The 26747-nt window shown below is 43.4% G+C and overlaps 1 protein-coding gene across 1 annotated transcript in view; it reads right to left on the bottom strand.

The window, feature by feature from the left end:
* sptbn5 (spectrin, beta, non-erythrocytic 5) overlaps window positions 1-23368 on the bottom strand; it is a 191233-nt gene extending 167865 nt beyond the window's left edge. The window contains exons 1-7 of the mRNA XM_060828644.1: window positions 23258-23368; window positions 12355-12522; window positions 10910-11026; window positions 10141-10298; window positions 7062-7290; window positions 3724-4355; window positions 3325-3463 (exon numbers count right to left, since the gene is read on the bottom strand). Of these exons, the coding sequence (XP_060684627.1) occupies window positions 3325-3463; window positions 3724-4355; window positions 7062-7290; window positions 10141-10298; window positions 10910-11026; window positions 12355-12522; window positions 23258-23368 (1554 nt within the window). The remainder of the gene's footprint in view (window positions 1-3324; window positions 3464-3723; window positions 4356-7061; window positions 7291-10140; window positions 10299-10909; window positions 11027-12354; window positions 12523-23257) is intronic.
* Between the last annotated feature and the right edge of the window lie 3379 nt (window positions 23369-26747).

The following is a 26747-nucleotide window of genomic DNA, read 5'->3' as shown; positions in this document are numbered from 1 at the left end:
ACTGATGCAAAATACTCATTTAGTGTCTCCCCCATCTCTTGTGGTTCCAAAGAAGGCCTTGCTGATCTTTATGGGGCCCTATTCTCTCCCTAGTTACCCTTCCAACCTTGATGTATTTGTAGAATCCCTTTGAATTCTCCTTAACCCTATTTGCCAAAGCTATCTCATGTCCCCTTTTTGCCCTCCTGATTTCTCTCTTAGGTATATTCTTACTGTCTTTATACTCTTCTAAGGATTCACTCGATCTATCCTGTCTATACTGACATGTGCTTCTTTCTTTTTCTTGATCAAAACCTCAATTTCTTTAGTCATCCAGCATTCCCTATACCTACCAGCCTGTCCTTTCACCCTAACAGAAATATACTGTCTCTGGACTTCCCATTTTTCAGTCATTCCTTTACCTGCAAATATCTGCATCTAATCAACTTTTGAATGTCCTTGCCTAATGCTGTCAAAATTGGTCTTACTCCAGTTTAGAACTTTAACTTTTAGATTCTGTCTATCATTTTTCATCGTTACTTTAAAACTAATAGAATTATGGTCACTGACCCCAAAGTGCTCCACCACTGACATCTCAGTCACCTGCCCTGCCTTATTGCCCAAGAGCAGATCAAGGTTTGCATCTTCTCTAGTAGGTACATGCACATACTAAATCAAAACATTTTCTTGTCTACACTTAACAAGTTCCTTTCCATCCAAACACTATGGCAATCGAAGCTTATGCTTGCAAAGTTAAAATCCCCGACCATAACCACCCTACTCTTCTCTCAGATAACTGGGATCTTACAAATTTTTTTCTCAATTTCTCACTGACTATTAGGGAGTCTACAGTACAGTCCCAATCAGATGATCATCCCTTCCATATTTCTCAGTTCCATCTGAATAACTTCCCTGGATGCATACTGAGGAACATCCTCCCTAAGTACAGCTGTAATGTTATTCCTAATCAAAAATTCCACTCTTCCTCCTCTCTTGTTGCCCCCCCCCCCACCACCACCACCACCTTCCTATGCTGCCTCTAAGCAGTTTTCCCCTGGAACATTAAGCTGCCAGTCCATCCCCGACCACGTTTCTGTAATTGCTATGATATCCCAGTCCCATGTTCCTAACCATGCCCTGAGTTCATCTGCCTTCCCTGTTAGGCCCTTTGCATTGTAATAAATGCAGTTTAATTCATCAGTCCGACCCTATTCTCTGCTTTCTTCTTTCCTGCCCCGACTCACTCCTTTTCTCAACTGTACCAGTCTCAGACTGATCTCATTCCTTACTATCTCCCTAGGCCCCAAGTCCCATTCCCCTGACTAGTTTAAATCCTCCCAAACAGCTCTCGCTAATCTCCCTGCCAGTATATTAGTCCCCTTCCAATTTAGGTGCAATCTGTCTTTCTTGTACAGGTCACTTCTACCCCAGAAGAGATTCCAATGATCCAAAAATGTGAATCCTTCTCCCCTGCACCAGCTCATCACTCACGCATCTGCTCTATCCTCCTATTCCGACCCTCACTAGCTACTGGCACCGGGAGTAATCCAGATGTTACTACCTTCGAGGACCTCCTTTTTAAATTGCTGCCTAACTTCCTATATTCTCTCCTCAGAATCTTGAGCACAGATTCAAAATCTCACACATAAATTCACAGAAAGCTTGGTGGAATGGGCAGATAAAAGACAGATACAATCTCTTTGAAGTGGAATGGAATACAATTTGAGACAGCAAGTCAGGAATGAGAGTGTAAACTGAAGAGTGTGGAAAGAGAGAGACAGTAAAAGGTGCCACTGTCATTCCGTAATTTCACAAAATTGCAAACACAAATTGATTAACCACAAATCCCTACAGTGTAGAATCTAGCCATTCAGCCCATTGAGCCCACACTAAAACCCCGAACAGCATCCCACCCACAGCCACTCCCACTCCCCTACTCTACCCCTGTAACTCTGCACTAGGCTAACACACCTAGTTTACACATCCCTGGACATTACGGGGCAATTTAGCATCATCAATCCAACTAACCTACATATGTTTGGACTATGGGAGGAAACCAGAGCACCCAGAGGAAACCCACGCTGACACAGGGAGAATGTGCAAACTCCACACAGACAGTCACCCAAAGGTAGAATCAAACCTGGGTCCCTGGTGCTGTGAGGCAGCAGTGCCAACTACTAAGCCACCATGCTGCCCAAAGTCACAAATAGCTTTTGTGTTTTGTAAATGGGAGCAGAGAATTCAAGAGTGAAGTGGTCATGATGATTTTGAGTAACGCAATGGTTAGTCCCAGTTGAACAACATAATTGCGGTTATTTTTATATGATTCCTTCATGAGATGTGGGTGTTGCTGGTGAACCTGTATTTGCTCCCCATCCCTTATTACCCTAGTGGCTTGCTGTGTCCTTTCAGAGGGCAGTTTAGAATCAACTGGAATGGCTGTGGGTACTAGAGTAACATGTAGACTTGACCAGGTAAAAATGGCAGATTTCCCTCTCTAAAGGACCTCAGTAAACCAGATGAGTGCCGTTATAAAACTGGAATAGTAACGCTGTGGGGACACAAATTCAAATCCCAACTGGTGGAATTTAAAGTCAATCAGAAATAGAGATCTAGTCCCAGCGATGGTAACGATCATCAACTGTCGTAAAAATTTCTATTGGGTTATGAATAAAAGGAAATCTGTTTTCTTTATCTGGCCTAATGTGACTCCAGCTGAAAATGTGTTGCTGGAAAAGTGCAGCAGGTTAGGCAGCATCCAAAGAGCAGGAGAATCGACGTTTCGGGCATGAGCCCTTCTTCAGGAAGCTTTCGGGCATATGCCCAAAACGTCGATTCTCCTGCTCTTTGGATGCTGCCTGACCTGCTGCCCTTTTCCAGCAACACATTTTCAGCTCTGATCTCCAGCATCTGCAGTCCTCACTTTCTCCCGAATGTGACTCCAGACTCTCAGCAACGTGGATGACTCTTGTCTCCCTCTGAAACAGTTAAGCAAGCCACTTGTTTCAAAGGCAATTAGGGAGGGCAACAAATATCAACCTTGTCAGTGTCGGCCAGATCCGATGGATGAATAAAGGGAGAAAAGTGCTGGGATGGTTTCATTTTCCCGGAGACCAGATCACTGGAACAAGTTGCTGTCTCAATTCAGATGTATCTATTTGAATAGGGTTTCAATGACTATAAACAGAAGAGAGGGCAGTGCATTCTGCCTATCCATTACTAACTTCACGCATTGCTGGACAGACAGCTAGGGCCCTAAACACACTCAGCCAAGCAGTCAGCACAGTTTCAATTCATGCAATATCGAGTGGCTCTCCTTTAACAAGTGTGAGCGGCCAATCTTACGTGAATGGTCATTATTTCTTCGAAAATGCTGTTAATATCTTGGAGTAAGGTGAGCGCAGACGTGGTCTTGTTCAGGGATTCTCTGCATTTACAGAGTTGTTGGAGAAGGTCTTGCCAGCGACGTTCAACATTCTGCTGCCTGCAGAGAAGGAAGAGATTTCAATCAGTGCACCAGAGTTTGCATCCTGATCTGGTTCTGGACATCCCGGGGCACACACCTCCATTCCAAAAAGACAAGACAGTGTGACCTACTGATCCTCTGGTCCCTGTCTGGACATTGTCTGACCCACTGACCCGAGCCCCCAGACCCTGACAGGACAGTGTCTGAAGCCTCCCACCCTCCCTGATTGGTTGATTAAACCACAACTATATGAATGACTGGCTGTGAGGTCACCGTACCTCTTTACGATCTCAGTCTTGCTGTGGTAGTTCTCCCTCTCAATGACCGCTGCCATTTCAGCCAGGGTCTTGAACCTCTGCTCCCGGGCGAACACGTCGGTGGTGATGGCCTCCATCATCTTGGCGGCAGCCTCGGCCTCCTTGATGCTCCTCACGTTGGTGTCCTGCTTGGCAACCACTGACCTCATTTCGGTGAGGTAGGACTCCCTCAGCGCAGCCTTCTTCCTGAACTTCCGCACCAGCTGCTCCAGGCGCTCCAGCCGCAGCATCTCTTTCTGCAGGGCCTTCTCCCGCTCGTACTCCGACTTCTCCAGGTTGGCCCAGTGCCTCTCGATGTCAGTCAGGGTCTTCCCCTCAGGGGGTACGTATGGCCACATGTTGTTGGCTTGCAGCTTCGTCCTGATGTTGAAGAGTTGCGCTTCGATGAGCCCTCGCTCCTGATACTTGGGTGGCTTCTCCACGGTGCGGAACATTTTGAAGTCCGCCACCAGCCTCTGCATGCCTACCAGCGAGTTGGGGAAGCAGTGGTCGTTCAACTCCCTCACCTTGTCCTTGATCCACCGCAGCAGGTCAGTCACCAGTTGCTGGTATTCAAGTTTGAGGTCTTCAATCTCCTTCAGGAGACCAATAATCTGTGAAGGAGGAATTGATACATGACTCAGTCGCAGATTAAATATACAAGACCCTGCTGGGAACATGTGTTCGTTTGCAAGAATCAGGGGCCTGGAGTGTGGAACTGTGTCATTAGTTAGAAGATCATATGTTTTTGTTTTGGGGGGGTTGGGGAGCTGTGCTCTGCAGTTATCACTGAAGACACAAAAGTTGGAGAAAGACTCCTGATTGGAAAGGTCAGCCTTTACTGCCCATCCCTAATTGCCCAGAGGGTAATTCTGAGTCAACCACATGGCTGTGGGTCTGGAGTTACATGTAAGCTGTAGTAATTGTTTGAGTTCCTTGATTGGGACTGTTAATCTAGTTCAATCAGGGAGCCCTGGCTGACAGATATAAACATGAATGCCAGATATCCTGCTCACTCTGAGAGTTCGCTCTGAGGAAGCTGGATCAATGTCAAATAATGGGTGACTTGGAGATGGGATACTGGCCTCTGTGGAGTTATTTCATCGGCCAGAGCAGGTTAGGAAGGCAGATTTCCTCCCTCAAGGGCATTAGTCAACCAGATGTGTTTTTTTCCACAAATCTTCAATGTTTACATGATCACTGTTAGGCGAGCTTTTTATTCCAACATTTTCAGTGATTTTAAATTTCACCATTGGTCATGCTGAGACTCAAATCTACATCCTCCGACCATAGACCTGGGGTTCTGGATTATTAATCTAGTCACGGTACTGCGGTGTCACAGCCGTTCCTGATTTAGAAAGCATTCATTACTCATTAATCTTCTGAAAAGCTGCAGAAAACTCCTAAGCATTATCAGATGCCAAGATCTTGATTGAAATACTGTAAGAACCCAGTGAAGCCGAATATCAGGATTTCTAACTGACTCTCGTGAGAAGTCGCAAAGGATTTAGGAGAAAAAAAGGTAGGCTTCTCATGGTCAAGTTGAGATCTCAAGCTGCCAGATATAAAACCACTGAGATCTTCAAATCAGACTTTATTTCAGATGTGAACGAGGTATTAAAATGAAACCCTGTTATTTGATTTTATCAGGGTCTTATAGTATTTCAGTCAAGAGAGATCTTAGCAGACAGGGAATATGCAGAATGTGGGGAGGGAGGGCAGGAGAGGTGCACTACAGGAATTTAGTTGATATGTTTACCACACAGCTGGAGGCCACTCTACCCATGGGTCTGTGCCAAATGATAATTGAACCACAGTACTCTTCCCACTTCCCAGCTCTAAATCCGTATCCCTGAAGGTTATGAGAATTCAGGGGTCTGATGTCTTTCAATGGGTTGAGTGTTTCTGGCTCGACTCTCCCTTTCAGGCACTCTCTTTGGGATGATGAGGGGGCTGGTTGCGTAATACATATTTCCTCTGACCCTTTCACCACTCACTGTAAAATCTATGCCTCTACTCATTGCTAAGGTGACTAGATCCTTCTCACCTAACGTACTGATGCTCCCCCACAGCCTTGTGCATCTTAATTAAATCTCCCCTCGCTGAAAGAGGACAATGAGGACAACCCTTGCCTACATCCAATTTTTCCTCATAGCTACAATTTTTCAGGCTTGGCAACATCCTTGGAAATCTCTTCTGTCCCCTCTCAAGTCCAATTACATGCCTCTTGTCATGAGATGACCAGAAATGCATATAGTGCTTAAGTTGTGCCTAAATAGTGTCTTCTCTCGTTCAAATGGAAACAGTTCCAGTTTCTCAAGTTTCTCCTGATAACTGAAACCTTTCACACTCGTTATCCTCAGAGGGAATATTTTCCGATCTTTATCCATGGTCTTGGAACCTTTCTAAAATTGAACACAATGTTCTAACTGTGTGGGAAGTGAAATGAAATTCTATGCGGAAGTCGCTCAAAATTATACAAAATAGTAAATATACAAAAGACTATGGTCGCCACATATTTAGGTAAGAGAAAGTGCTTGCATTATGTAGCACCTTTCTGACCTTAGGACGTCCCAAAGTGTTTCACTGCCAAAGAAATACTTATATTGTTATTAAGTAGGAAATTGGCAGTTAATTCCTCGACATTAACGAGAGAAAGGACACTAAACTGTCTATTTTAATTATATATATTGGCTAGGGCACCAGGATAACTCCTCCGTTTTTTCTTTCTGAGAGAGTGCTGATTGATGCCAACCTGACAGGAAAGACAGGGCTTCTTTAACATTTCATCCAAGCCACTTCTGGTGACCCAGCAAAAAGCAAACCCCTGGATACACAGACACTGCACAAAGATAGTGGATGCTTTCTAAATCAGGAGAGGCGGCGATAATGTGACTAAATTAAAAATCCCAGAACCCCAGGCTAATGTTCGGAGGTGCTGGGTTTGAATCCCAGCAAGGCCAATGGTGAAATTTGAAATCGCTGAAAATTTTGGGGAGAAAAGCTAGCCCAACGGCACTCATACAACCATTGTCGATTTTTAGAAGAAAACCCATCTGGTTCACTAATGCCCTTTAGGGAAGGAAACCTGCTGTCCTTACTTGGTCTGGTTTACATGTGACTCTCGACCCACAGCAATGTGGTTGATTCAGAGCTACCCTGTGTCTAATTAGGGATGGCCCATGGCCCAGGCAATGGTGTCCACATCCTGTGAAGGAATAAAAGAGGGTGAGAGATAGAGAACAATTATCTAAGTAGTACAATTGAGGGATTTACCCCTATAAGCAAACACTGGTAAATAAAGGAGTCAAGTGCAGTACCTTTATAATCCTCTTCTGTCCAGTCTGACCCTGCCTCATTTTGGAGAAGTAATGGTAGTACTGAGACACATAGGTCATAATAGACTTTTCATCTGGGTGAGGTACAGCCACGTCCTCTGGGTCTAGGAGTGTGGGAATTCCAAGCTTCTCCTCCGCGACCACAAAGGCGTTAGTTAAGTTATGTATTGGTTTGTTCTGTTTTAAGTTCTTATAGTTGATCAGATCAGGCCTGCAAAAGATACCAAGAAACCTCCGTCAATTAAATTCACTTCTGTAACAACATACACAGTAGAATACAAATGCCAAACCTATGACCACAAGCACATCAGGTAAGGACAGGACAGGGTTAGCTGTATGGGTTGAACTGAGTGCCAAAGTTTATGGTCTAGGCTCTTGATACATTAAGCTGGCTACTTAGATGAATTAGTAACAAGCGTAGTGCACTGCAAGAGTTCATAACATGGAAGAGACAAGGAGCAGTTTGATTTTAAAAAGGGCAGAAGAAAGGTGAACATGGGTTCACATTTGCACACATATGCCATTTGACGCCCAAGTTCAGAAGGTGATCTGCATTTAGTTCCCCCCTATAGCATTCAAAGGTTTCACGAACATAACATCTGCCCACAGGAGAGGGGTTCTGGGCTTGACTCACTCTTGGTGCTCCATTTGGCTCAACTGGCCTGTGACCCTCCAATAGAATGGGGAATGCTAGTAATTGTGCTACTCATCTCCTGCATGTGAAGCAAGGCAATGGCTGCAAGCTCAAGCTTAATGGAGAGCAGGGCTCGATGAGAAGGATGAACCACCCATGGTTTACAAAGACAGTCAAGGAGAGCATCCAATCCAATCATAAACTAAGGCATTCAAAATGGCAAGAATTAGTAGGAAGCCAGAGGAGTGGAAATATTTCAGCAACCAGCAGCAGATGACTCAAAAGCTAATGAAGAGGAAGGAAATAGATTATGAAAATAAATTGGCAATAAATACATAAAAACACAGCAAGAGCTTCTGCATGAGTGGAGTAAAAGGAGAGAAGCGAAAGTGAATGTGGGACCCTTGGAGAATTAATTACAGGGAACTGTGAGATGGTAGATAACTTAAACCAACTGGTTATCATGGCAGATGGCACAGTAAACATCCCAAAGATAACCAACAATCTATGTGCTAATAGGAGGGAAGACTACATAACAATCTATATCACAAGAGATAAATTAATGAGACTGAAGGTGGACAAGTTGTCAGAATGTGATGGTCAGGATGTCGTGGCAGAGATAGGGGAGAGATTGGTCAAAATATTCCAGAACTCTGAGGATTTCAGGAAGGTTCCAGCAAATTGAAAAGCATTTTATGTGGCACCCTGTTCAGACAGCAGAAAACGATTAGGTCAGTTAACCTAACATCAGTAGTTGGATAAATGCTGGAGTCCAATATTAAGGAAGAAATAGTAGGAGATTTAGAAAAGCTTAATATAATCAAACAGAGTCATAATGGTTTTGTTAAAAGGAATACATGTTTGACAAATTTGTTTGAATTGTTTGAAGATATAACAAGTCAAGTTGGTAAGAGAGAACTGATAAATAGAGTGTATTTGGATTTTCAGATGGCATTTGATAAGGTGCCATATAAAAGATGATAGCACAATCTAGAAGATCACAGTATTGGGGATAATGCATTAATATGGCCTGAGGATTGGTTAACACAGAGAAGTCAGAGAGTCAGGATTAATGCATTTATTTCAAGTTGGAAGAGTGTAACGAGTCAAGTGCCACGAGAATCAGTCCTAATGATTTATATTAATAGGTTTTTAAAATATGTTATTTATATTAATGACTTGGTAGAAGCGACAGAATTTGCTAACCGTATAATATTAGATGGGAGAGTATGCTGGGATGACACGAGAATATGCTGAGCACTTCCCAGTCTTTGGCAGCCACTTCAGATAAGGAGCACCAACCCTGGATCAGCTGCACCAGCTCGATATTCTACACACTACAGACGGACTTGGTCTGAACTTTTTGTTCAGACGTATAATTTCTGTTATCAAAATAGGTGCTGGAATATGGTGACTTAGACATTTTTCACTGTATTACTTTATAAAAATAAACATGACAGTAAATTACTATTCTACTCTATTCCTCTATATCCTCCAGATTCAGTGGGAGGTCACTGAATAAAGACCTATCAAAAAAAAATGCTGAAAGAACTGTGGTTGCTGGAAATCTGAAACCAAAACAGAAATTGCTGGAGAAACTCAGCAGGTCTGGTGCTTTGTATCTTTCTGAAAGTCAGCTCCTCAAGCATTCAGGCAAAACTCCTGTAAAGCCAACTATAACACTGATGCTCAGAAAGTGTTCAGTTTTCTCACCTGTCATGCTTCCATGCAAAAGCTCTGAAAATATCCCTGCAGTGTGGCAGCGATGAAATCAATGACTGGGATGAGCTTGTGACATCTCGTTCAGCGTGCCGACATCGGCAGAGTGAGTGCCATAGGAAGGAAGCAAGTTCTGCTCTCTGTGCCCTGCTAGCTCATGGGACAACCTGCCTCATGTACCCAGAGGTCCGTGGCCTGCTCAGTCACATGAAGGCCCGCAGTAGATACTCACAACCTGAGCAGGCATCATCCTCAAACTGAGACACAGTCAACAATGACGACAACCGAACCTAGTAGATCCAGCAGGGTTGTGAAGTGGGTAGTTTCATTTGAAATAGAGGTGGACTGCCCCTATTTCTAGTACCTCAGAAGGCTGAGTGACGCTGAGCTTAATTCCAGGAAATTGGTTGCCCTTCAAATGCCCCACCACAGCATCAGTAAGCTACTGTATCTAAAACTCCTTCCTCAACAATATGATGTCTCCTTGGGGGGTCACTGATAACAAGAAGGAGCAGGAAGCCTAGCTGTGATGACACTCGGACAGGCTGTTTATGCATACAGTCCCCACAGCTCCCCCACCTCACCAATGCACACGAAGGCCATCTGGGGCTTCATACACTATCCTCATGGCCCAGTAGGACATGACCTCTTTTGAATGTTTTCCCCAACTCCTTCCAGTCTGAACAACTGAACAAAGTTTGTGTTTACCTGTGAGCGTGAATAAGTGCATTGAAGGCCAATCCATCCTTCCAGCTGGAGGAGAAGTCCTGGACATTAACGTTCTTGTACCCAGCTGTCTTACGCTGGCACCAGATCAGCAGAGCCTCCTTAGCAGAATGCTTGGCACTGCTGCTATCAGATTCATCCTACCGCAGCAGAGAAAGTTGGTGAGTGAACGAAAGACTGAAAACTAGCCCCCGAAGCTGCCCAACACGTCCCAGGGCATTGCGCACTCAGTGAATCCAACCCAGGCTGAAGGAAGTGGAAGTGAGCATGCCCCAGACAGTAATGTTAACCTTGCAGCAAACTCCCCACCAGCAGCTGTCACTGCACCCCAGCTGTAGCTACACTGGTTTTATTAGGTACAGGTCGTAGAGGAAATCCTATCGCAATGGTGCCCGGGTCACATAATATTACATTGGTCGTACAGCACAAAAGCTGGTCTTTTGGTGCAAAATGTCTGTGCTCGCACCACACAAGTCTACTCGAATTCATCCCAACAGCAGATGCTATATCCCTTTCTATTTAACCAGCTTCACCTTGAATGCACCAATGCTGTTCACCTCAGCTACTGCAACTGGTACGTATTCATACCATTTCTAAGAACAACAATTCCTTGTTAATTCTTCATGGGATATATATGTATGTATGTGTATACTATATATATATATATAAAATATATAAAAATATTTATATCACATATTTAGGTTATCCATGGGCAGCAGGACATTCCCAACAGGAGGAACAAGTGTCTTACCTCCTCCAGAGTGATAGAGGAAATCTGAAAGCGCAGGATAATCATCCAGATCAGACCCAGGATTAGGGTGCGGTCACCATCCACAATATTTTCTGGACCTATCAGCTCCACATTGATCTAACAACACAAGAAGAAGCAACAGACCAAATTAAAAAGTCACATTTCAGGGATTGAGAGACTGTGTACACCAAGCGTCATGGAGATGCCATGTACACCCAGCGTTGCAGGGACATTAGATTTGGAATGGCTGGTTTGAAAGGTCAGAGAATCTGAGCAGGGGGTTTGGTGAGAGCCAACAATCATGTTGCTCCCAGTTCACAAGCCTTCTATGCGGAAAGTCAGGAGGCATGGGACAGTGGGAAGTTTGGCCAGTTGAATAGAGAACTGGCTAACCGGTCGAAGTCAGAGAGTGGTGGTAGATGGTAAATATTCAGCCTGGAGCCCAGTTACAAGTGGAGTTCCACAGGGATCAGTTCTAGGTCCTCTCCTGTTTTTAATTTTTATTAATGACTTGGAAGAGGGAGTCGAAGGGTGGGTCAGTAAATTTGCAGACGATACGAAGATTAGTGAAGTTGTGGATAGTGAGGAGGGCTGTTGTCAGCTGCAAAGGGACTTAGATATGATGCAGAGCTGGGCTGAGGAGTGGCAGATGGAATTCAATCCTGTCAAGTGTGAGGTTGTCCATTTTGGAAGGACAAATAAGAATGCGGAATACAGGGTTAACGGTAGGGTTCTTAGTAAGGTGGAGGAGCAGAGGGATCTTGGGGTCTATGTTCATAGCTCTTTGAAAGTTGCCACTCAGGTGGATAGAGCTTGGAAGAAAGCCTATGATGTATTAGCGTTCATTAGCAGAGGGATTGAATTCAAGAGTCGTGAGATGATGTTGCAGCTGTACAGGTCCTTGGTAAGGCCACATTTGGAGTACGGTGTGCAGTTCTGGTCACCTCACTTTAGGAAAGATGTGGAAGCTTTGGAGAGGGTGCAGAGGAGATTTACCAGGATGTTGCCTGGAATGGAGAATAAGTTGCACGAGGATAGGTTGAGAGTGCTAGGCCTTTTCTCATTGGAACGGCGAAGGACGAGGGGTGACTTGATAGAGGTTTATAAGATGATCAGGGGAATAGATAGAGTAGACAGAGACTTTTTCCCCGGGTACAACAGAATGTTACAAGGGGACATAAATTTAAGGTGAAGGGTGGAAGGTATGGGGGGATGTCAGGGGTAGGTTTTTTACCCAGAGAGTGGTGGGGGCATGGAATGCGCTACCTGTGGGAGTGGCAGAGTCAGAATCATTGGTGACCTTTAAGCGGAAATTGGGTAGGTACATGGATAGGTGCTTAATCTAGGATAAATGTTCGGCACAACATCGTGGGCCGAAGGGCCTGTTCAGTGCTGTATTGGTCTATGCTCCATGTTCTATTAACAATGGTACAAAATAATGTTACCTTGGTTTTCAGGAAGGCAATGGCCCTGCTGTTATTCTCCAGATAGTGGACTCTCATTCTGCCTCTGTTGGGTCTGCTCAGCGTCTCTCCAGAGATGGTTTCCAGTAGGGCAATCAGGGCGATGCCATCTTTCAGTTCAGTGAATATGTCAGTAATGAATATCTTCACCTATCAAACACAGAGCTGAACAATGTCAAATATCTGAAAAATAGGAGAAAACTCAAAGTCTTCATCTCACTCAATCAAACTCTTCTCTATCCTAAACTCAACATACTAATTTCATCTCCAGTGAGACTCTACATAGTATGAAATGTCCCTTCACATAAAAGGGTTCTGAGCTCAAATCAGAAATTAATTCATCATTGGTCCTCAAGAGTGTGAAGGAGTGGGGAGCCATGGCTGCTGGATGGAGTTCAGGTTCAGATCAGCTTTGACCTTCTTGAATGTTTGAACATGTGCAATGGCCCATTTCTGTTTCTGCGGTGGTAACCTCTTCTGGGCCTTACCTACCAAGCAAGCCCTGCCACAGCTCAGCCTGACTCTACCCAACATTTAACCTCCTCCCAACCATCTCTATCTTGAGGGGATGAATGGCATTCTTCTTGACTTATGGCTGAAATAAGCAGAAACATCATCATTTTTTTTGGTATTTCTAAGTGAAGCTAAGAAATCTGCCCTCCCAATGTGAAGTGCAAACTTTTTTTGCCTTCGGGGCAAATCACATTTGGGGCAGAGTTTGGCACAGCATATGCTTGAGCTGAAAATGTGTTGCTGGAAAAGCGCAGCAGGTCAGGCAGTATCCAAAGAGCAGGAGAATCGACGTTTCGGGCATGAGCCCTTCTTCAGGAAGCATATGCTTGCAAAGCTTGTAAAGAGATATCACAAAAGGTGAATTGGTAAAAGACACAAAGCTGAATGGTCTCTTTCTATGGTGCATTGTCCTGTTAACTTACTGGCACGGAAACACCCGTGGAGCTTCCTGCAGCTTACTAAAAACACAGATGTAGACAAAGAGAGAGTGTGTGTGCAGGATAGAGGGAGTGATAGAGGGACAAGATGTGGTCTTTGTAGCTGGGCTGGAAAAAGGAGACAGGATTTGTGGAGGGAACGGTGGTGGCGGAGAGAGAGAACAGGAGTCTCCAATATTTCATCACTGCCCAGCTCCAATCACTTCCTTCTAGAAAGTGCCATATGCAAAATTAAATCCTGGGACAAAGGGGGTAATTTGTAAAAAAAACAATGGAGTCCCAAAGAGACCGACAGCCTCTTGGGTGAACATAAAGTGGGATTTCAACATTTTCTAGAGCAGGAAAGGATGACCTGTACTGAGGTTCAACAGACTATAGCATTGCTGGCACAGAGTTTGCTGGGAAATAGTGCCCCATTTCATAAAACAGAATATCGTCAAATATCAATGTTACAGTCTTTTAAATAGCTGAGATAATGATTATAATGTACAACTTAAAACAGAGAGAGAGAGAGAAAAAAACTCCCCATGTTTGCATGGGTTCCCTCTGGGTGTTCCGGTTAACTCCCACAATCCAAAGATGTGCAGGTTAGGTGAATTGGCCATGCTAAATTGCCGATAGTGTTCAGGGATGAGTAGGTTAGGTGCATTATTTAGGGGAAATGTAGAGTAATAGGATAGGCAAATAGATCTCGGTGGGATACTCTTCAGCGGTCAAGGGTTTCTGGCCTCGGATCTTCAGGTGAATGTTCTCCAAGGCGGACTTTGGGATACACAACAATGCAGAGATGCCGAGCAGAGGCTGACAGCCAAGTTTGGTACCCATGAAGACAGCCTCAACCAGAATCTTGGGTTCATGTCACACTACAGGTGACCCCCACCTGCACTAAACGTTCTGACACATATACACACACACACACACAGTTGATTTTAACCCTACAGCGAATCCTCTTGCAAGGATGCCTGCCTTGAAGAAGTTTTCCTCCTCTCTCTACAAGAATTTCAGTAAATCTCTACTCTATGCTACTTTCTCCCCACCCCCACCCCTCTCTCATTTATCCCTCCACCCTGGAGGCTCCCTGCCTCTATTCTTGATGAAGGGCTTTTGCCCGAAACGTCGATTTTCCTGCTCCTCAGGATGCTGCCTGAACTGCTGTGCTTTTCTAGCACCACTCTAATCTAGACTCTGGTTTCCAGCATCTGCGGTCCTTGTTTTTACCTATACACACACAGACACACACACTCTCACACTAACACACACACATACATACACATTCACTCACACAGACCCTCTCTCATACACAGGCTCTCTCACTCACACACACATTCATGTGTACACCCTCGCACAGGCATATACTATGTCACACTCATGCACATGCTCTCTCAAACACATATTCTTACTCTCTTAAGTACACACACGTTCTCTCTCCCACACACACACACATTCTTTCTCTCCCTCACACACACATTCTTTCTCTCCCTCACACACACACACTCTCTCTCTCCCTCACACACACACACGCGTTCTCTCTCTCCCTCCTTCACACATATTCTCTCACTCTCTCTCGCCCCGCACCCCCACCCCCACACACACACTTTCCTTGTACCTCACTCCCTCACCCACACACACATGCGTGCACACATGCACATACACATATAAGTCCATGGGGTGAATTTGCAATTTGCAAGATTCGTATTTGAAGATACATTCTATTTTGTTCAAAAAGCACATAATCTATAGGCAGTCAATGTGACATTCTATAAATAACTACTTTGGAAATAAAACCAATCTGACTCTAGGATGAGACATAGCCAGACTCTAACCTCACACGTTTAATGCATTTTCTGAACTATCACCTTTTTTTAAATATACTGATAAAGCCTTAAGTTATCTCAGGGTAGTGACTTGAAAGAAATTCTGGGATTTACATATTAATCAATTGAAACCTGCATTCCCATTCAAAATGATAAAGACTTAACAGTCATCTATCTTTTACTTATAAATTCTGTGTCCTACGTATCCTGCTCCACTAGCTACCTGATGTGGGAGCAGCGCTCCAATAACTTGTACTTTCAAATATATCTGTTGGACTATACTGGTGTTGTGTGATTTTTAACTTTGTCCACCCCAGACCAACACCAGCACCTCCACAACAGGTGGAATAGCAAGCTTACCATCAGTCACATCATCTCTGCAGTCCTCCACAAATTCCTGGCTACGTGGGGACACAAACTCTAACTAAACTTCTGGAGCTTACTCGTCAGCTATGTTCTTTCAGCATTTGGGAGCAGCTCGAAGGGTAAAGCTGACTCATACCAGCCAACTTTGAAGTTCAGGCCAGAGAAACAAAATAAAACTACAGACTTTGAATAAAACATTCATTTTCAGCTTGGCAGCCTGTAACTAGTTGGATGCTGCAAAGATCAGTGCGTGGGTCTCAGCTATTTACAATCTCTGTCAGTGGTTTAATATCAGGTGACTGAGTGCAACAGTTAAGGTTTGCTGATGGTGCCATTAGGTGAGAAAGCAAGCTGTAAGAAAATTGCAAAGAGTGCAGCAAAGGATATGGCCAAGTGAAATGGCCAAGCAAGTGGTGGTGAGGTGGAAATACATGCAAGATTATCTGTTTTGGTAGGAAGAATGGAAAAGCAGAAGACCTTTGACAGGGTGCAAGATTGGGGAATATTGATATTCAATGGGATTAACATGTCCTTGAACATAAATCAGAGAATGCTGACAAGCAGGTACAGTAAACAATTACAAAGGCAATTAGATTGACAGCCTTTATTGCAGGGGAGAGGTCGGACAATATGAATAAGGAATTGCTGCTGTAAATTAAACAGGGGTTTTGCTAAGAGCAGATTGGGACAAAACATTTTAATAGCCCAGCACTCCTTGATATGGCACTGCAGCATCTGTCTAAAGTCAGTGTTTTTATAGCATGAAAGGAGGCCAAGTACGTCCACATCGGTCATCAGACATCTATCTTTTCTCATACCCATTTTCCAGCACCTGGCCTTAGCCTTATACAGTGTATTGTTTCAATTGTTCAAGTCTAATTCTACCATGAGTCTCTGACATGGACACTATTAAGAAACAAATGCTCTCTATGCCCTATGAGTCCATGAGTTCCAAATCTAATATTTACTAAAATAATGTTTTTAAATATTAACTGCTGCTATCTTGATTTCAAACTGGCTTCTGAGCTCACAGAACCACGGGATTCAGTCTGCCCCTCTTCAGGTATTCCCCTGTATCATTCTGAAACCACTTACTTTTCTGTCATATTTTTTATCAAATACAACTGCTGCTGATTCATGCTTTATCTGGATATAAAACTGAGACTTATCACTGCTTGATGGCACATTTACAAAGCTGCTGGACTATTTCATCTACACATCCACGTCACTGCATGACACCTGAAACACTCAAAGGGGACAGGAACTGTTCTCGGACCCATATTCTCCGCTGGACTGAACCTGACCTTTGACCCTTCCCTTTCACATCATTCAGGAGCAGGAATAGGCCGTTCAACCCCACCAGCCTGCTCCTCATTTTAGTAAGATCGGGGCCGATCTGATTGTAACCTCAAATCATATCTCCACTCTCAGCTACCCCACTTGCTGGAAGGAATTTATGGAACTTAGATTTGCAAATATCAAAGACGCTGCTTCCACTACCACTTCAGGGAGAGAATTGCAAAGATTCATTACACAGAGAAAATAATTTATCTAATCTCAGTTTTAAATGGGCAACACCTTAACTTTTTAAATAGTGATCCCTAGCACTTGCTTATCCTATAACAGAAGCTTCCTTTTCACTTCCAAACCTGTCAAGACATTGTATGTTTCAATCAAGTCACCTGTAGCCTTCTTAAATTCTAGACCTGGCCTGTCCAACATTTTTTTTAATAAGACAACCTACCTATTTCAAGTATTAGAGTAAAAAGTGAGGTCTGCAGATGCTGGAGATCAGAGCTGAAAATGTGTTGCTGGTTAAAGCACAGCAGGTTCGGCAGGAATCCTGATGAAGGGCTCTGGCCCGAAACGTCGAATTTCCTGTTCCTTGGATGCTGCCTAACCTGCTGTGCTTTAACCAGCAACACATTTTCAGCTCTATTTCAAATATTAGTCTAGTAAACCTTCTCTGATCTGCTTCCAACACATTTACATCCTTCATAAATAAAGACTGATACTGTACGCAGTACTCCAGATACACTTTCATCACTGCCTTGTGAAAACTGAAGCATGACATGCCTATCTCTGCATTAAATTCAACTCATATTCCATTAGTTTTTCTAATTCTTTGCTGTAACTGGATACTAGCCACTTTCAAGGCACTAAGTACTTGAACCCCTAGGTCTCTCTGTTCGGCAACACTCATAGTGCCCTACTATTAATTGCATAAGTCCTGCCCTGATTTGTCTTACCAAAGCGCAACACCTCGCATTAATCTAAATTGAACTCCATCGGTCACTCCCCAGCCCACTGGCCCAGTTGACCAAGGTACCATTGTAATCTTAGATAACCTTCTTCACTGTTAATTATACCAACAGTTTTGGTGTTTTCTGCAAATGTACTAATCATGCTTCTTATATTCTCATCGAAATTGTTTGTACAAATGACAAACAACAAACAGCTGTTATATCCAATTTGCATTCACTTTTGCCTTAATTCCATAAACTTCCATCTTAACATGCCTAGTCTTGCACTTTTTTGATACCTTCCTAAAATCAAATTGCTCATCTGTTTGAACAATCTGCCCTGTTCCCTCATCAAAGTGCTCAACTAGGTGAGCTTGATTAACCCCTGCCTCTCCAAATGCAGATTAATTCTGTCCCTCAGAATTTCTTCCAATAGTTTTCCCACCAGAGGTTAGGCTAACTGACCTGTAGTTTCCTGCTTTCTCGCTTGCTCCTTTCTCGAATAACATTGCATTCTACAACCTGACAAAAGCGAATTTGCACCTGATCTGTTCTTTATATTAGCCAGCCAATCTTCTATCTGTTACCCCAATACGTTACCCCAACACCATAAGCTTTTATTTTCCAAAATAACCTTCAACATGGCACTTTTTCAAATTCGTTTTGGAAATCTAAGTACAGGACTCTTTATCCACAACACGTTACCTCCTCAAATAACTCCCGAGACTGTCCCACATCAAGGACATTTTGGGTAATCAAAACCAATGCATCAATTATCTCACTAGCTACTTAGTTTAAGGCTCTAAGATGAGGTCCATCTGGATCCAAGCACTTGTCAGCCCACAGTTCCAACAAACTGCTCTGTACCACTTCTGTGGTGGTTGTAGTTTTCCTGAGGTCCTCACTCACTCCCTTCCATTTCCTGATTTATTGCTGCTTCTGGACTGTTACTTGCACTCTCGGTAGTGATGAGCGAGGCAAATCCCTCTCCAATTCATCTGCCATCTCCTTTTTTTCCATTTTTAATTATTCAGTCTTATTTCCAAAGGAACAACATTCAGTTGTTAATTCTTTTCTTCTTTAAATATTTAAGAAACTCTTACTGTGTTTTCAGAATTCTAACTAGCTTTCTCTCCTACTCTTAATTTTACTCTCTTTATTCATTTTTGTTCATTTTTTGCAGTTTTTTTTAAAAATTCTGTTCAATCTTCTGACCTGCCACCTGTCTTTGAACAGGTGTATACCTTTTTTTTAAGTCTAATGCGGTGTTGAACATTTTTAATTAACCACAGACAGTGTCTGCTTTTTGGAATTTTTCTTGTTTGCTGAAATATATCTGTATATTCTGAAATAACACTTTAAATGTCTGTCACTGCATTTACACTGTCCTAAGCCTTAACATAATTTGCCAATTCATTTTAGTCAGGTCCACTTTCATGCCCTCATAATTACTGTTATTTAAGTTTTTTAAAAATCTAGACCTATTCCACTCTCCCTCAAACAGAATGTAAAATTTAATCATGTTGTGATTGCTGCTATTTACGTTGCTTTCATATGAGATCATTGATTAATCCTATCTCATTGCACAGTACTTGGTTTGCTCCCCAGTTGGATCCAGAAAGTAGCATTCTCAGACACTATCTTGAAAACATTCCATAAACCTATCTAAGCTACCTTTGCCCTTCAGACTTTTCCAATCAATATGCAAAATATCTCATGATTGATGCGTGATCTCTGACAAGCTCTCAATTTTCCTTCCCTTTTGCCCCACCCCATCATGCGCTTGCTGATAAAGGGCTTGTACTCCACTCCCACAGTGACTTCTTGTCTTTAATATTTCTCACTTCTGCCTAAACTGTTTCCACCTTTTGGTGTTTTATTTTGGACTTTCATCACTCCTCCCGATTTTGTGGATGCTATCATTAATTGACAAAGACATAGCACGGTGGCAAAGTGGTTAGCACTGCTACGTCACAGTGCCAGAGACTTAGGTTCAATTCCTGCCTCAGGCAACTGACTGTGTGGAGTTTGCACATTCTCCCTGTGTCTGTGTGGGTTTCGCCTGGGTGCTCAGTTTTCCTCCCACAGTCCAAAAACGTGCAGGTTAGGTGAATTGGCCATGCTAAATTGCCCATAGTGTTAACTGAAGGGGTAAATATAGGGGAATGGGTCTGGGTGGGTTGGTGTGGACTTGTTGGGCTGAAGGGCCTGTTTCCACACTGTAAGTAATCTAAACTCTCTACCTTTTTTTCTATGTACTTCTCCTTCCTAAATTCCGATTACCTTTCAAAAGTCAGGCCCCAATCCAAATCTTCCTATGGCAATGTCTCCATTTGGCTAGTAGATTGTACTTGTTTATTTCTATTTGCACTCTCAGTATTTCAAATACTTCATTTACAAGTCCCTTACCTATATCCTTTTACTATCTTTGTAAATTTTAATCTTTTTTGATGGTGAATTCTCACATTCTTACACTCTATCTCTTCCTGTCATGTCCGTTTATCATTACCTGCATTAACATCTTTCTTTGAATCTTGATTCTACTCTTTGATTTTCCAAACCTTCCCAAATTTTATCCTTTGCCCTATGAGCCCAGTGACTAGACTGACCCTGTCAAAATAAAAATCAAAGGACTGTGGATGCTGGAAATCAGAAACAGAAACAAAACTGCTGGAGAAACTCAGCAGGTCAGGCAGCATCTATGGAAAGAGAAACCACAGTAAATATTTTGGGTCCAGTGACCTTTTGTCAGAATTGATTGTGGCTGGGAAAAGGTTGGCTGATATGCTGAAGGTGGGGGGGTGGGGGGTTGCATTGGGAGGGAGGGATGGCAGTACACACTGGAGGCCAAGGGACAATAACAGTTGGACAGACAAAGGAATGGGTAATAGCCAGTCTAGGAACTGAGAATGGGTTGTTTATGGTAGCAGTCCATGTGATGACAAAGCCTGGTGTGTGAGGGTTCGGGTAAGGACATGGGAGAAGGTGCTCAGGACCTTAAATTATTGAGCACTGCAGCAAGCCTCAGATAGAGATGTTGGCCAAGGAACAGGGTGGTGTGTTGAAATGGCGGGTAAGTGGAGGCTCAGGACCATTTTTGCAAACAAGGGAAGGGAGGTGAAATTGTGTCTGGTAGTGGTACCCCACTGGAGAAATGGTGGCTAATGATCTTCTGGATATGGATGCTGGTGGGATGGTAGGTGAGGACAAAGGGACCTTATCGCTATTGAGGAGGGAAGAGAAGAGGTGGGGGCAGAAGTGCAGGAGATGCATCAGACAAGGCCTAAGGGACCTATCAACTACGGCGCTGGAGAATCCTCAGTTCAGAAAGAAGGTGAACATTTCAAAGGACCCCTTGTCCTGGCATCATCGGAACAGATAAAATGGAGATGGAAGAACTAGAAGAATGGAGTCTCTATTTTACAGGAAGCAAGGTGTGAGGATGTAAAGTCAAGGTAACTGTGGGAACCAATGGATTGTAGTGAATATTGATGGCCAGGAATTGAAAGAGAGTTGAAAAACGTGTTGCTGGAAAAGCGCAGCAGGTCAGGCAGCATCCAAGGAGCAGGAGAATCGATGTTTCGGGCATAAGCCCTTCTTCAGGAATTGAAAGAAAGTTGTCAAGGAAAGAAAGGGACGAGTCAGGGACAGAGCAGGTGAAGGTAAGAGCAGGGTGGAAATTACATGCAAAATTGATCCATTTTTCCAATTAGATTGAACCAGTCCTCTGAACCATACTCCCCATTGAACTCAGTGTCTAGACTGATCCTTGCATTCGATGAACTTGCAAACTTCCATTAAACGGCAACATAAAACAACAAGAGTTAAAGTTCTGAAACATTAACTCTCTTTCTCTCTCCACAAGATGCTGCCAGGTCTGCTGAGTTTCCCCAGCACTTTCTGTTTCGATCTCACTACATCCCAGTGTGAAACAAATTCCCTCCCCCTACAGGCTTGACACGTCAAGTGGAGCAGGAAGTGATGGCCTACTGGTATTATCACTGGATTGTTGAATCAGAGAACTGAGTAATGTTCTGGGGACAAGGGTTCGAAATCCGCCATGGGTGATGGTAGAATTTGAATTCAGTAAATATCTGGAATTAAGAGGCTAATGATGACCATGAATCCAAAACGTCAGGAAAAAGTCAATTGATTCACTAATGTCCTTAAGGGAAGGAAACTGCCATCCTTACCTCGTCTGGCTTACATGCGACTCCAGACCCACAGAAATGTGATTGATTCTGAATTATGGATGGGCAATAAATGCTGACCCAGCCAGTGACACCCTCATCCCATGAATGGACAAGAAAAACCGTATTTAGACATGCTGTATTAAATCCATCCACTTCCCCAGTTCCACACATATAAACACATCACGCCCCCTACCCCCAACTACACTCAACCCCCTACAACTACCAATGGATTTGCTGTTTTTTTCAGGATATTGTCAGAGTATAAGAAACAGAAACTAGAGTAGTAAGCTTGTTATTCTACTTCTCAGCTACTCCTTCCCAAACCCTCGATTCCACAATAAACTAAAATTCCATTAACCTTGATTTTGAATAACTGAACGACTGGTTTAGTGAATTCCAAAGATTTGCTGCCAAAATTCTCACCTCTATTCTAAATGGGCTTGACCCATGATCTTGAAACTATGACCTCTAGTGCTGTACTCTGCCACAAGAGGTGGACAAACAACCTCTCAGCATCAACTCTGTCAATTCTTTTCAATGAATCCAATTTCATTCTTGCAAATATTAGACATCATAAACCCAATGTCTCCTCATCCCAGTGATTACTTGAGTGAAATTATTGCACTCTCTCCAAGACAAACCTACCATTCTTTCAATGAGGATGTGGGGATAGTGGGCAAGATGTAATGGAGGGAGAAGATAAATTGTAATCTTCAACAACTATGGTGTTTTGGGTGGCACTGGTAGCACTGCTACCTCACAATGCCACGGACCAGGTTCGATTCCAGCCTTGTGGGTGATTGCCTCTGTGGAGTTTGTGTGGGTTTCTCTGGGTGCTCCAGTTTCCTCCCACAGTCCAAAGATGTGCAGGTTAGGTGGAATGGCCAGGCTAAATTTCCCATAGTGCCCAGGGATTTGAAAGTTAAGTGGAGTAGTCATCAGAAATGCAGAGTTGCAGGCATAGGATAGGGTGGGATACTCTTTGGAAATCAGTGCAGATTAGATGGGCAAAATGGCTGTTTCCACACTGTTGGGTTCTCTGGTTCTATGAAATGGTCTAGCTGGTCATGCTTATTCTTGATACTCTCACTCAATTTCAAACTGCACACAGTACTCTCACCAAAATCCTACACAACTGTAGCATGATTTCTTTAGTGTTATGTTGCAATCCCTAGGCGACGGAGGTCAACATGCAACTTGTTTTCTCAAATGTTTTGTTAACTTTCTCTGACTTATGTATAAGGCTAACCAAACTCCCCCAATTCTCGATAGTGCCTGGTCTTTCACCAGATCTAATGGACCCCAGGACTTAGGCTCACCTGGTTTTTTGACAGAATCTGGTTTATCCAGTTGGTGAAGGTTTTTTTCTGTACTAGCATCCGCTGCTGTTGGAGCTCCTTGATGCGGTGTTTCTCAAACTCCTCGTCCATCCTGACCTGCGGGTGGGACAGAGACAGGACACAGTGAAGGGGCAGTGACATTGCAACGATCAGCACGTCGGCACAGCAGTGTGCCTGCCAGTATACAAAGCTTCAGAGCTTATTGGTCTTTGAATACACAGTGTTCATTGTGGCTCCTCTACATGGTAATTCTGGTGAGAGGAGGAGGAAGAATCAGTAACAAGAAGAGTAACAGCTTTTGTTTGCATTTTATTCAAATCCCTGTTTATCTTAATGTATCAGAAACGTGCAAGAGTTCCACAAGACATAAGTACGTCTGTTCAGGGATAGGGAGGAGTTCAACTGGTGCCACGATTCTGCATGCTGTCCCTTTCACCACCACAGTTTAAGAGTTTATGCAATTAATTGCATACAGCCCCAAAGCAAAGAAGGATGCTGTATGGCTAATGGCAGAAGTGCCAGCTGTTGAAAAAGATAGCCTATAGTTCCAGTCCGCTATTCTCCTTACCACAGCACTGCAAGTGTCTCCTGTTCAAGTAATCAGCCTTTTTTGAAGCTATTCAGAATATGTTTCCAACACAAAACGTGGATCATAACAATCCACTGCATAAACTAGAGTACTCCTAATTACTTCTCCCTTCATTGCTCCATAAATGTATGACCTGTTGTTAACTACAAGAGACAGCTCTAGTTAGACCATTAAGTGCTTCTGCTCTACCACACTAGATCAATTGGCATTGTCACTCTCTCGCTCTCACTCTATACACTGAAAGGGAATGGTGACAGCAAATCAACTCTATCGGTGAGATGCAGACTTGGTTGACCTGCTATTTTAACAGTGATGAGCCACTTCCTTGAATCTCTGCAGTCCATGTGGTACTGGAATAACAACAATGCCGTTAGGCAGGTAGACGTGAAGAAAGAGGGGTATAGCTCCAAGCTGAGATGATGTGTAATTTGTGGGTTGTCATCTTCTCATTAGTACAGTGTCTAGTATCCACATTTATCACTGGAGTTAACCCCAAGGCATGGAGCTAGTCTTGAGGAGGCACTGACCTAGTGGTGTTATTGCTAGACTAATAATTCAGAGAACCAGATAATGTTTCTGGGGACCTGGAATTGAATACACCTACCTCAGATGGTGAAGACTCAATTGCAAACAAAAAAACATCTGGAATTAAGAGTCTAATGATGACCATGAAAACATGGCCAATTGTCAGGAAAAGCCCATCTGGTTCACTAATATCCTTACCTGGTCCGGTGTACATGCAATGTAGTTAACTCTTAACGGCCCACTGGGGCATTTAGTGTTGGGCAATGAATGTTGACCAAACCAACAATATCCACATCCCACAAATGCACATACAATTATTTGGAAAAGCAGTTTGATTAGAGACAGTCAGCATGTCTTTGAGGGGGGCAGGTCATGCCTCACAAACCTTATTGAATTCTTGGAGGATGTGACAAAATACATTGATGAAGGTAGAGCTGTGGATGTGATGTACATAGATTTTAGCAAGGCTTTTGATCAGGTTCACCATGGTAGGCTCATCCAGAAAGTAAGGAGGCATGGGATAAGGGAAATTTGGCTGTCTGGATACGGAATTGGCCACCACATAGAAAACAAAGAGTGGTAGTAGATGGAAAGTATTCAGCCTGGAGCTTGGTGGCCAGTGGTGTTCTGCAGGGATGTATTCTGGGACCTCTGCTCCTGGTGTTTTTTTAAAAACAACTTGGATAAGGAAGTGAAAGTGTGAGTTAGTAAGTTTGCCAATGACACAAAGATTGGTGGATAGTATGGAGGGCTGCTGTAGGTTGCAATGGGATATTGACAGGATGCAGAGCTGTACTGAGAAGTGGCAGATGGAGTTCAACCTGGAAAAGTGCGAAGTGATTCATTTTGGAAGGTCAAATTTGAATACAGAATACAGGGTTAAAGGCAGGATTCTTGGCAGTGTGGAGGAAAAGAGAAGGATCTTGGGATCCACATCCACAGATCCCTCAAAGTTGCCACCCAAGTTGATAGGGTACTTAAGAAGGCGTACGGTGTGTTGGCTTTTATCAGCAGGGTAATTGAGTTTAAGAGCTGCAAAGTTATGCTGCAGCTCTATAAAACCCTGATTAGACCACACTTGGAATGTTGTATTCAGTTCTGGTCGCCTCATTATGGGAAAGATGTGGAAGCTTTAGAGAGGGTGCAGAGGAGATTTACAGGATGTTCTCTGGACTGGACAGCATGTCTTATGAAGAAAGTTTAAGGGAGTTTGGGCTTTTCTCATTGGAGCGAAGAAGGTTGAGAGGTGACTTTGTAGAAGTGTACAAGGTGATGAGAGGCATAGATAGAATGGATAGCCAGCGATTTCTTTTCAGAGCGGAAATGGATATCACGAGGGGACATAATTTTAAAGTGATTGGACGAAAGTTTAGGGAGATGTCAGAGCTAGGTTCTTTACACAAACAGTGGTGGGTGCATGAAAGGCACTGCCAGCAGTAGTAGTAGAGTCAGATACATTAGGGACATTTAAGGGACTCTTGAATAGACACATAGATGATAGTGAAATGAAGGATATGTAGGTTAGTTTGATCTTAGAGTAGAATAAAAGGTCGGCACAACATTGAGGGCCAAAAGGCCTGTACTGTGCGTTCTACGTTCTATGTACTAGGATCAGGAGGGAGTGTTCAGAAACACACTTTCTTTACTTCAAATATATACTTTATTCAAAATTGCATTTATTGTCCTTCACAATAGTAGAGGTCACAAATTTGGAAGGTACTGTCTGAAGATCTTTGGTAAGTTTCTGCAGTGCATTTTGTAGATCACACACACTTCTGTTCTGAGTGTCGGTGCTGGACGGAGTGGATGCTTGTGGATGTGGTGTTTATCAAGCGAACTGCTTTGTCCTGGATGGTGGTGAGATTCTCGAATGTTACTGAAGCTGCAACCATCCAGACAAGTGTCAAGGATTCCGTCACTCTCCTGATTTGTGCTTCTGTGAAGTCAGCAGATGAGTTATTGACTACTAAAATTCCCAGTCTCTCATCTGCTCTTGTAGCCACAGTATTTATATGGCTAGTTTCTGTCAGCTCTTGAGAAATTTCAGTATCTGAGGAGTTATAAATGGTGCTGAACATTATTCAGTCATCAGCAAACATTCTCACTTCTAACCTTATGATGGAGGGAAGATCAATGATGAAGCAGCTGAAGGTTGTGCCTAGGACACTACTCTGAGGAACTCCTACAGAGATGTCCTGGAGCTGAGATGACTGACCTCGAACAACTATAACCATGTTTCCACACACCAGGTATGATTCCAACCAACAGAGAGTTTGCCCCTGATTCCCACTGATTCCAGTTTTGCTTGGGCTCCTTGAGGCCACACTCGGTCAAATGCAGCCTTTATGTCAGGGG

Source organism: Hemiscyllium ocellatum, chromosome 8 (assembly GCF_020745735.1).
Source record: "Hemiscyllium ocellatum isolate sHemOce1 chromosome 8, sHemOce1.pat.X.cur, whole genome shotgun sequence".
NCBI lineage: Eukaryota > Metazoa > Chordata > Chondrichthyes > Orectolobiformes > Hemiscylliidae > Hemiscyllium > Hemiscyllium ocellatum.
This window is presented reverse-complemented; position numbering and strand designations above follow the sequence as displayed.